Genomic DNA, 12,075 nt, shown 5'->3' with positions numbered 1-12,075 from the left:
AGTCTGGTCTCTTACAGCGACTTCTTCTCTTTTTGGGTTTCCTCTTTCTGCTTCCACCATGGAGAGGAACAAACAACAAAAATTCAGTATTGTATCTTCTAAATTTGAACACTTTGTAGTTTAGTGATATATATCACTTTAGCTTTATCGAATTTCACCGGTTAATTTGGTCATATATATATATATATATATATATATATATATATATATATATATATATATATATATATATATATATATATATATATATATATATATATATATATATATATATATATATATATATATATATATATATATATATATATATATATATATATATATATATATATATATATATATATATATATATATATATATATATATATATATATATATATATATATATATATATATATATATATATATATATATATATATATATATATATATATATATATATATATATATATATATATATATATATATATATATATATATATATATATATATATATATATATATATATATAACTAACCACCGACGTCGATTCATTCGTAAATAAAAGTTGAATTTGGTTATGATCAAGTTAAGAAAAAGAAATTAAGCTAGACGAGGGTTGTAATAATCGATGATTTCTATTAGTACGAGAGTACGTAGATTATGCGCATTATAATACTGGTCATATGATTAAAAGTTTGTTCATTAAGCTAGTAAAAACCTAAAACCTTTTTTTTTTTTTTTACTTTTCTCTTGAGAGGATCTAAAAGTCTCAAAAAGTGATTACAAGGCATGGGCAGATGCTGTGGAGAAAGTGAAGAAGTCTCTTGTTTGGTCCGAAAATGTTAATGAAATGGAAAACTCTTTAATGAGTTTTTCACTTTATATTTATTTCTCTTTTGTTTTTGAAGAAAAAAAAAGCTTACGAAATTGACTCCATTATCTAGGATTAATTGTATTAAGTATTAACGAGTTTCAGTATCCATGCATACGCACGCATAAGGCCGTATTTTAATTAGCGACATACTCGACTCGAGATGCAGAGTCAAGTAACAAAAACAATACAGATTAAATAGACTCAATTATATATAAGTCATTTATCTATGTTTGTATCTTTTTGATAAATATTTTGAAATTCAAAAAAATTAATATGTATTAACTGATGAACATTCTTTTCTTTTTTTTCCGGCATCCATTGATCAACATTTTCGTTTGTTAAATATTTTCAAAACTTTTCTATAAGAGGATCTGACTACATTCTCGCAGGTTTTGAGAGGAGCATGAGGGGTAGTTGTAACTTCGTCAGTGGAGAATTGAAGAACCGTTTTTTTTTCAAGTGAAGAACAATTTAACCAATCTAGATGATTTTTTTTTCACCAAATGCATATAAATGATCACATTTCAAATTCATGTATTTTGCTTATAATTAGGGGCATGTGATCCCACTCGTCTTAAATTAATTGTACTCCGCAAGAGAACAACCATATTAAATTATTAATGCTTGGAGTCAATCCAGAATTGCCTTCATTCATCATCATCTTTAAAAAAAAACAAAAGAAAAAAACAAAACTGAAAATTATAAACTTATCAAGTTTGACATGCATATACAATTCACAAAAATTAGAAAAAACATATATAAATGAGATTGATGCTTGGATCGTTAATTCATTCAACCAAATGTGATTCTCTTTTTGTCCTGGAAGAGTGCGATTACCAATATTTATTTTAAACAAACGTATATATAACCAAATTTAAGGTTGCAACTTTTGCTTAACAATGTAATTGTCAGGTTGCAAACTAAAGCCATAAGTTATATATATAGAGATTTTGGTAATTAGCAAAGGTGCAGCTTCCATCTTTGTGGGCTGATATCAGCCCAAAATTTTGCACTCTAAATATGGGCCGCAACAAAAGTCTAGTATATATATATTTTTTTTTTTCATTCCAATATCTTTCATTAATCAATTAGGTGTTACAGACCAATACAAAACTTCGTAAAACAATTTGTTACATAAACAGAAATATGTATCATATATTGAAGAAAATAAGCATGAGGAAGTCAAATCCTATTTATATAAATAAGCAGATTTTATTTCTTTTGTGGGAAAATAAGTAGATAAGTTTCCAAATTTATTTTCCAAAAAAGACCATCCAAAATTCATTGAGTAAAAAAACTCCAAAACAAAGAAAATATTAGATTAGGAAGGTTCTAGAATAGTGCTAGATGAATTTGGAGTGCTTACTCCCTTGGTAAACCTAAATTTAGGGTAGTTTCTGCTAATTTTAGAAAAAAATCTTTTCGATTAATTATGTTTAGCTATATATATATATATATATCTATATATATAGATTTATCATTGCAGGAAAACATATAATTGAGACTGGTGAGTGGGTGATTTAGAGTATTTGCGAGCACCTGTATGTAGATGATAACACCTAACCAAATCAACATTTAATTCTAATTTCTAAACAACTTATCCTAAAATTTACTATGTGGAAATTTCCTTAGCTAAAATCCGAAAATTAGATCAATAATTTGATATTAAGAAGAAAAAAAAAAAACCAATATAGTAAAATCTTAATTAGTCAAAGATCATTAGAGCTCAAATACATTCAATTTTAATTAATTTTCCCATAAACACAAACCTATACTTATATATATATATACACACATTCGTCTCTAATGGCTTCTTCGAAACTCCATCATCATCATCCTCACCGCAGAAAACACCCAATCCGCTGCTTCTCTCTCTTAATCGTCAGCATGTCCACCATTCTCATCCTTCTCTTCTCTCTCTTCCTCTTCTCCGCTCCCACCTCCTCTTCCCGTCACCACCACAATTGCCGTCAAAGCTTGGTCCGTCTCGCTTGTAACGCAACTCGTTACCCAGACCAATGCGTCTCTTCACTATCCCAACCGGGTCGTGTCCCTCCTGATCCCAAACCAATCCAGATCATCCACTCGGCGATCTCGATGTCTTCCCAAAACCACAAAACAGCCCAATCGAAAATCAAGTCCATCCTAGACTCCTCCGTAGGGAATATTAACCGTACCAACGCCGCGAACATGTGTCTCCAGCTTCTCACTTACTCCGAACACCGTATCCAATCGACGGACCAAGCTTTGACACGTGGCAAAATCAAAGACGCTCGAGCTTGGATGAGCGCTGCTCTAGTGTACCAGTACGATTCGTGGTCACAGCTCAAGTACGTCAACGACACGAGCCAAGTCCGGGAAACGATGTTGTTTCTCGACGGACTTATCAACCTCACCAGCAACGCCCTTAGCATGATGGTCTCGTACGATCACTTCGGAGGCAACGTCGCGTCGTGGACCTACCCGGCAACAGAACGCGACGGGTTTTGGGAGAAGACTGGGCCGGGTTTGGGCTCGGGTTCTAGTGCAGGGCCTAATTTGGGTTTTCCTTCCGGTTTAAAAGAAGACGTGACGGTGTGTAAACACGGGAAATGCAGTTACAAGACGGTGCAAGACGCCGTTAAAGCTGCGCCGGTTGATAACGGAATGCGTAAGTTCGTTATAAGGATTAGAAAAGGAGTGTACGAGGAGAACGTTATTGTTCCGTTTGAGAAGAAGAACGTCGTGTTCATCGGAGACGGTATGGGCAAAACGGTCATTACAGGTTCTTTGAACGCCGGTATGCCTGGGATCACCACTTACAACACTGCTACTGTCGGTGAGTTTCTCGTACTTTTACTCTGTTTAAAGCAAACATATTTATAAAAAAAAAAGAGTTGAAAGTTCATATTTTTATAGATAAATATTATGAGGGTTTGCATTGGGCACGTGAAAGAACACTTTTTTTTTTTAATAGAGTCAAAGGATCCACGATCAGACTGTCCACGATGTTACAATTAATACAGAATTGTTATAGCTTACAATGTTGCTTTGTATATCCTAATAGGAGTGGTAGGGGATGGATTCATGGCTCGTGATTTAACGTTCCAGAACACGGCGGGACCAGACGCTCATCAAGCGGTGGCGTTTAGATCAGACAGTGATTTTTCTCTGCTCGAGAATTGTGAGTTTCTTGGGAATCAAGACACTCTCTACGTTCATGGTCTTCGTCAGTTCTACAAAAACTGCCGTATCCAAGGGAACGTTGACTTCATCTTTGGCAATTCAGCTGCTGTCTTCCAAGACTGTGAGATCTTGATCGCACCACGTCAGCTTAAACCTGAGAATGGCGAGAATAACGCAGTCACTGCTCAAGGAAGGGTTGACCCGTCACAGTCTACGGGTTTTGTGTTTTTGAACTGTTTGATTAACGGAACAGAGGAGTACATGAAGCTGTTTAATGCTAATCCTAAGGTGCATAAGAACTACTTGGGGAGGCCATGGAAAGATTACTCGAGGACTGTGTTTATAGGCTGTAATCTAGAGGCTTTGATCACTCCTGATGGATGGTTACCGTGGAGCGGGGATTTTGCGCTCAAGACGCTTTACTACGGTGAATCTAAGAACACTGGTCCGGGATCGGATAGGTCACAAAGGGTTTCGTGGAGCAGTGAGATACCAGAAGAGCATGTTCATGTGTATTCGGTGGCTAATTTTATTCAGGCTGATGAGTGGGCTTCCATGTCTGATTGAATGTTAAGATTATAAAGGGTTTAGGGGGTGTTTTATAAAAAATATATTATCATTGTACTTTAGTTGAGAATTTATGTCATATCAATTGAAAGTTCAGAATTTTGGTGAGCCGAGATCTTTCCCATGGGTCCAACGGTACTCGTTGTGGTGGTTGAGGTGTTGCGGGTTTCGATTGCCTAAGCTCAATCTCTCTGTCAATAAACCTACCCAAAATATCGACCAAATTAGTTCCCGAGAAAGCTTTCAAGTATATCAATCCTTTCGATCATGCACACTACTTAATTTGATCTATCATAGAATCATATGAATTCCTAAGAAGCAACAATAAAAGAAAAGAAACTAGTTTTTACTCGATATAGGCCATTGGAGTAGCGTCACCAACTCGTATGCGGGTACGGAGCATTCTTGTGTATCCACCAGCTCTATCTCTGTATCAAATTAGATTTATCCCAATGGTTACACAAAGAGCTTGGGTGATGACAGTTGAATGATGTCAAAAGAATTTGAATTTTTTTTTACTTGTATCTATATGCCAATTCTGTGAAAATCTTGTCATGTGTCGAGGACATCATCTCCTCCAATGGTTACGCAAAGAGCTTGGGTCGAGGACATCATCTCCTCCAACAAAACCAGCTGCTCGCCTTGCTGCAGCGAGTGAACCCTACAAATTTTATCACCAAGAAGTAATTATCATACACAGCGACCCTATATCCTCGACCAAACCATATACAGTAGTATGGATTAGAATTGAGAAGAACTTAGTATGGCTCAAAAGCTAAATCCTTTTTGACACTATATTAAACATACAAATACACTTCCAATTGAAGAAATGATGTTCACTAGATACAACTAAAGTGATGAAAAGATGGTACCTCTTTGCCGAGTTGAACCATATTATCAGCAAGACGACGAACCTCTTTTGCCTGCAAAGCCAATGTTTCCTTATTGCTTCTTTCAACCAAAACTACACTAGTATGTGCAATACTAGCTAACAAACCCAAATTTTTTCGTTTCGCCAAATAAGAAGCAGAAAGCTTATGGTAGGTATATAAAGACTTCATCGAGCTTAAACCTAACTACTCAGATAACAAGAACATGGCTACTTCTCTAGCCCCAGGGAAACTAGTTATGAAAGTGCTAGTCATGTTGCTAATCATCAATTACCCATCGCAGACAAATATCTTCTTTGATTCTTAAAACAACCACCAGGAGGAATAGTTTCAAAGGATACAACAAGGACCGGGTGAAAGTTACTTACCAATTCTTGTTGAAGCCTGTTGTTCAGTTGAACCGCAGATTAACCAAACATCTTCCTCACTATTTTTTTCCTTCTTCTTCCTTACTCTCTGTAGTTTACAGTCTCTTCGCTTGTTCGTTTTTAAACGACTAAACTTATCTATGATTTTTATTTGAATTGATCATGAATTTTCACTTGTTTGTCTTTTTCTAGGGTTTGGTTTCTAACTTGTTGTTCTGTTTTTTTTTTCCATGTTTTGGATGATACCATGATGGTTTAATCAATTAATGATGATGGCTTTGATGGACACGCATCTTCTCTGTGCTAGGTCTTCAAGGGTTTTGTTCCTCTCTCTATTACAGTATCTTCAATCGGTCGTTACATTGGTGGTGACATTCTAGTCTCTCTTGTTTTTATTTGAATCGATCATTGAATTTTCACTCTTGCTTGGTTTTTTTTCTAGGGTTTGGTTTCTAACTTGTTGTTTTGTTCTTTTACCAGGTTTTGGATTTGGATGATGCTTTTATCAATTGATGATGGCTTTGATGGACATGCTTCTTCTCTGTGCTGTGTCTTCAGGGGTTTTGTTCTTCCTCTTAACACGTATTTTACTTTTTTTTTGTTTTTTTTGTTTAGGTTTTGTACCTTACGTTTCTTTCTTCGTCTTGAAGGTGTTTAGGAAGCGAATTATGGATCTGATCATCACCTTCTTCTCCATGCTGCTACATCTTCAGGCGTTCTCACGGGTTCTTTTCTCTCAACGCATATCTATTTGCTTCTAAATTTTCACTACATGTTACTTTAATTCATGAGTCTTATTCGTTTAGGGTTTGGTTTCTAAATTGAATCCTTCAAAGCTTTTTAATATGGTCAAGCGATTTTCACTCTTGCTTGTTTTTTTTCTAGGGTTTGTCTTCTTTGCGCTACATCTTCAGGTAGTACTGTTCTTCCTCTTAACCGATTTTTTCTTTTTCTTTCTATATAAGTGAGAAAAAACATCGCTGTCCCTCTTTAATGCAGATCGCCGAGGCACCGAGATTACAGTGTGGGAGGTTTGGAGATAAAACATTGTGGGAGTACTGCTTATGATTTCAGAGTTTTAACTTTCAGGTTACCTCGCATCCATAAACCTTTTTTGCCTATCGGTTGTTTTATGACTTTTATCTAATATATATTGGCTATTGTTGATTCCTCTGTTTCATGTGTTTCCCAGATGTTTTTGCTGTGTACACACATTCAGATGAGAGTGATGATCCACAAATTCTTACCAAACCATCAACTTTTAAGAATTTTATTATACGGTTCTGAGAAAAAAATCAAATAAACCAATATAGTAAATCTTAATTAGTCAAAAGATCAATAGAGCTCAAACCGTGACTCCTCCGTGAGTGTGATACCCAAACACATTAACTAAACCAATATACATAACCGGAGTCCAAACCGGACAATCTAAATCTTAATCACATTATCTTCCTTAAAGAGAACCGTAATTAAGAAAAAAGGACACTCATCACAAAACTCCAATCTCTCTCTCTCTCTCTCTCATCTCCGTCGTCTCTGCGCGCATGATCCCATAGTGTTCCACTACACTATGCACCGCCCGTGACTCTCTCTAATGGTCTGTGACTTGTAATCCATCTCTCCCACCAAATCTTAAATTTTATTTTTATTTCCTTTTTTATCTTATCAAATTTAATTAATTTCCCCATACACACTCACCTATACTTATATATATATATACACACACATTCGTCTCTAATGGCTTCTTCGAAACTCCATCATCATCATCCTCACCGCAGAAAACACCCAATCCGCTGCGTCTCTCTCTTAATCATCACCATGTCCACCATTCTCATCCTTCTCTTCTCTCTCTTCCTCTTCTCCTCCCCTTCCTCCTCCTCCCGTCACCATCACAGCCACCACAGTTCCCGCCGATCACCCTCCGCCGACACTCCTCCGGCCAATCCCTCAGCTCAGATCCGTCTCGCTTGTAACGCAACTCGTTACCCAGACCAATGCGTCTCTTCACTGTCCGAACCGGGTCGCGTCCCTCCGGATCCCAAACCAATCCAGATCATCCACTCGGCGATCTCGATCTCTTCCCGAAACCTCAAAACCGCCCAATCGAATATCAGGTCCATCGTAGATTCCTCCGTAGGGAATATTAACCGTACCAACGCCGCGAACACGTGTCTCCAGCTTCTCACTTACTCCGAGTACCGCACCCAATCGACGGACAAAGCTTTGACACGTGGCAAAATCAAAGACGCTAGAGCTTGGATGAGCGCTGCTCTAGTGTACCAGTACGATTCGTGGTCAGCGCTTAAGTACGTCAACGACACCAGCCAAGTCGGCGAAACGATGTCGTTTCTCGACGGACTTATCCACCTCACCAGCAACGCGCTTAGCATGATGGTCTCCTACAATAACTTCGGAGACAACGTCGCGTCGTGGACCTACCCGGCAACCGAACGTGACGGGTTTTGGGAGAAGACTGGGCCTGGTTTGGGCTCGGGTCCTAGTACAGGGCCTAATTTGGGTTTTCCTTCCGGTTTAAAAGAAGACGTCACGGTGTGTAAAGACGGGAGTTGCGGTTACAAGACGGTGCAAGACGCCGTTAAAGCTGCGCCGGTTGATAACGGAATGCGTAAGTTCGTTATAAGGATTAGAGAAGGAGTGTACGAGGAGAACGTTATTGTTCCGTTTGAGAAGAAGAACGTCGTGTTCATCGGAGACGGTATGGGCAAAACGGTCATTACAGGTTCTTTGAACGCCGGTATGCCTGGGATCACTACGTACAACACTGCTACTGTCGGTGAGTTTCTCGTACTTTTACTCTGTTTAAAGCAAACATTTTTATTTTTAAAAGAGTTGAAAGTTCATATTTTTATAGATAAAAATTATAATAAAGAGTTGAAAAGTTCATATTTTTATGTGGGTTTGCATAGGGCATGTGAAAGAATACTTTTTTCTAATAGAGTCAAAGGATCCACGATGTTACAATTAATACAGAATTGCGATAGCTTACACAAAGTTACAATGTTTTGTTTTTAATAGGAGTGGTGGGGGATGGATTCATGGCTCGTGATTTAACGTTCCAGAACACGGCGGGACCAGATGCTCACCAAGCGGTGGCGTTTAGATCAGACAGTGATTTTTCTCTGCTCGAGAATTGTGAGTTTCTTGGGAACCAAGACACTCTCTACGCTCATGGTCTTCGTCAGTTCTACAAAAACTGCCGTATCCAAGGGAATGTTGACTTTATATTTGGCAATTCAGCTGCTGTCTTCCAAGACTGTGAGATCTTGATCGCACCGCGTCAACTTAAACCAGAGAAGGGTGAGAAAAATGCAGTCACTGCTCAAGGAAGGGTTGACCCGTCACAGTCTACGGGTTTTGTGTTTTTGAACTGTTTGATTAACGGAACAGAGGAGTACATGAAGCTGTTTAATGCTAATCCTAAGGTGCATAAGAACTACTTGGGGAGGCCATGGAAAGATTACTCCAGGACTGTGTTTATAGGCTGTAATCTAGAGGCTTTGATCACTCCTGATGGATGGTTACCGTGGAGCGGTGATTTTGCGCTCAAGACGCTTTACTACGGTGAATCTAAGAACACTGGTCCGGGATCGGATAGGTCACAAAGGGTTTCGTGGAGCAGTGAGATACCAGAAGAGCATGTTCATGTGTATTCGGTGGCTAATTTTATTCAGGCTGATGAGTGGGCTTCCATGTCTGATTGAATCTTAAGATTATAAAGGGTTTAGTGGATGTTTTATAAAGAAAACCTTATATTTGTTCTCTAGTTGAGAATGTTTATGCAGACTTGAGACTTTGCATTTTATGTCATATCAATTGAAAGTTCAGAATTTTAGGACTGATGAAGTAAAACAATAAACTTGCAGAACTTTGGAAAGAACCAGCTTTCTTTTGTTGTTGCTTGCAATCGTATGTAGGGAATGATTCCACTTCCACAGATAGCGTGTTGGGCTACAATCATAAATGAGTATGGACAAGGATCACAAGTTGTGTTTTGCTTGACGTTAAAGCAAAAATTGTTGTACGAGAACAACGTCCCCGGTCCCCCCCAAAAGTTTTCAACGAAGTAGACATCATCATCATCATTATCATTTTCAGCATCTAAAATTCGCAATGGATAAAAAAGTCAGGAGGATAGTGGAGGTTGCAGAAACTGGTAAAGGGCAGGTAAAAATGCACCATTAATTCAAAGAAGAGTAGGTTTTCATTGTAAAATCAAATTCGGGTTGATGGTTCTGTTAAGTGGTTCACCTAAATTGCTAAATACAGTTAAGTAGGTATGGGTTCATGCATTAGGCACATAAATTCTTCTGTTTTTGGTCTCAAACTCAAAACTAATCTTGTATAAGCATGAAAAACAGAGTAACTTCTTTACTAATTTTAGTTCATAGGTAGGTGGAAAAAGAAAAGTCTCCTCCTAGCTTTGTTGCTTTCAAGATTACATTCTAAATGTTCAATACCAATTAAAAAGCTAGCTTTATTGTTTGCCTCTGTGAAAACATACGGTAAAACTGATGAATGATATAGAAAGTACAATCGAGGCAAAAAGAAGATAACTGGTAGATAAAAGGAGCTGATTACTCCGAGATTATAGCTCAGAATCAGAGGTTTTCTCTTCCTTAGGAGGAGCAAATTGCTTGGTGAGCCGAGATCTTTCCCATGGATCCAACGGTACTCGTTGTGGTGGTTGAGGTGTTGCTGGTTTCGATTGCCTAAGCTCGTTCTCTCTGTCAATAAACCTACCCAAAGTATCGACAAAATTAGTTCCCAAAAAAGCTTTTCAAACATATCAACCCTTTCTATCATTCACACTACTTAATTTGATCTCTCATAGAATCATAAATTTCGAAGTAAGTAAAGATAAAAAGACAAGAAACTAGTGTTTACTCGATATAGGCCATTGGAGCAGCGTCACCAACTCGTATGCGGGTACGGAGCATTCTTGTGTATCCACCAGCTCTATCTCTGTAACATAATTAAAATTTATCCCAATGGTTAGACAAAGAGCTTATGTAATGACAGTTAAAATGATGCCAATAGAGTTTGGAAAAAAAATTCACTTGTATCTATATGCCAATTCTGTGAAAATCTTGTGAAGGACATCATCTCCTCTCACAAAACCAGCTGCTCGCCTTGCTGCAGCGAGTGAACCCTATAAGTTTTACCACCAAGAAGAAATTATCATATCTAGCGACCTATATCCTCTACATACCACGTAGTGCTGATTAGAAATGAAAAGAACTTAGTATGGCTCAAAAGCTAATTCCTTTTTGACACTACATGAAACATACAAATACGTTTCCAATTGACGAAATGCTGTTCACTAGATACAACTAGTGAGATGAAAAAGATGTTGCCAAACAGTAATCGACTAATATGAAACTCTTGAGGTCAACAACAACATCATGGAAAGAAACAAAAATACCTCTTTGCCGAGTTGAACCATATTATCAGCAAGACGACGAACCTCTTTAGCCTGCAAAACCCAATGTTTCCTTATTGCTTCTTTCAACCAAGAGTAAACATATATATGCAATCACTCACTAAACACTACTAACACAAGTATCACAGTAAATACATTAGTTCAAAGAATCGAAATTTACTATAAAAGAGTATACTTTATCACAAAACAGACAACACAATCTGGTGAAATTGAGTTCTGTGGGAAAATGGCAGATCCTATAAACCTTAATCAAACCGTAGAAAACTGGAAAATGGGAGAAATAGATTCAATACAATACCTTGGCGACAGTGGTCTCTATACGCTCGTGCTTCACTAACTGAGAAACCATAGTCCTGATAAACAAGAGTTTGAAACCAACATTTCAAAACTTCTAATACTGAAAACGAAAGTGTGAAGTAGCAAAAGGAAAGATTCAAGATGGATACGAAACCTAAGCATGGACATACGGTGACCCGCCGGCCGGCCAAGCTTCCTGAACTTCGTCATTTTGTTTTTGCGTCGGGGAAGTGTTCGGAGAGAGAGGAGAACCCTAAAGGAGGAGGACGAGAGACAAATGTGTGAAACGTAACTTACTGATGGGCTTGGGCTTGGGCTTGGGCTTTTGGGCCCACTAATCTACACATACCGTTTCTTTTTGACTAATGCTGTTTTGATTTTTGAAAATACAGCATATATAGTATGTTACATACCGCTTGAATCAAATTCCTCCAACACATTTTGGTTACTGAATCAATTAAAACTAAAGAG

General features: G+C 37.6%; 3 protein-coding genes and 1 long non-coding RNA gene across 4 annotated transcripts; 2 read left to right on the top strand and 2 right to left on the bottom strand.

The window, feature by feature from the left end:
- On the top strand, positions 2,640-4,623 carry LOC104708142 (probable pectinesterase/pectinesterase inhibitor 51). The gene is made up of 2 exons (XM_010424644.2): positions 2,640-3,674; positions 3,903-4,623. Exons 1-2 carry the CDS (start codon positions 2,663-2,665, stop codon positions 4,586-4,588), a joined length of 1,698 nt encoding a protein of 565 aa, XP_010422946.1. The 5' UTR covers positions 2,640-2,662; the 3' UTR covers positions 4,589-4,623.
- LOC104709857 lies at positions 4,755-5,141 on the bottom strand. The gene is made up of 3 exons (XR_002033142.1): positions 5,108-5,141; positions 4,939-5,016; positions 4,755-4,791 (listed from the first exon to the last, which is right to left on the bottom strand). It is a non-coding gene; the product is annotated as an uncharacterized LOC104709857 (long non-coding RNA).
- Positions 7,315-9,741, top strand: LOC104708141 (probable pectinesterase/pectinesterase inhibitor 51). The gene is made up of 2 exons (XM_010424643.2): positions 7,315-8,640; positions 8,883-9,741. Exons 1-2 carry the CDS (start codon positions 7,584-7,586, stop codon positions 9,566-9,568), a joined length of 1,743 nt encoding a protein of 580 aa, XP_010422945.1. The 5' UTR covers positions 7,315-7,583; the 3' UTR covers positions 9,569-9,741.
- LOC104708140 (50S ribosomal protein L17) lies at positions 10,214-11,866 on the bottom strand. Its single transcript, XM_010424642.2, has 6 exons — positions 11,759-11,866; positions 11,606-11,660; positions 11,290-11,340; positions 10,925-11,016; positions 10,752-10,829; positions 10,214-10,603 (listed from the first exon to the last, which is right to left on the bottom strand). Exons 1-6 carry the CDS (start codon positions 11,812-11,814, stop codon positions 10,453-10,455), a joined length of 483 nt encoding a protein of 160 aa, XP_010422944.1. The 5' UTR covers positions 11,815-11,866; the 3' UTR covers positions 10,214-10,452.

This window comes from Camelina sativa, chromosome 8 (assembly GCF_000633955.1).
Source record: "Camelina sativa cultivar DH55 chromosome 8, Cs, whole genome shotgun sequence".
Lineage (NCBI taxonomy): Eukaryota > Viridiplantae > Streptophyta > Magnoliopsida > Brassicales > Brassicaceae > Camelina > Camelina sativa.
This window is presented reverse-complemented; position numbering and strand designations above follow the sequence as displayed.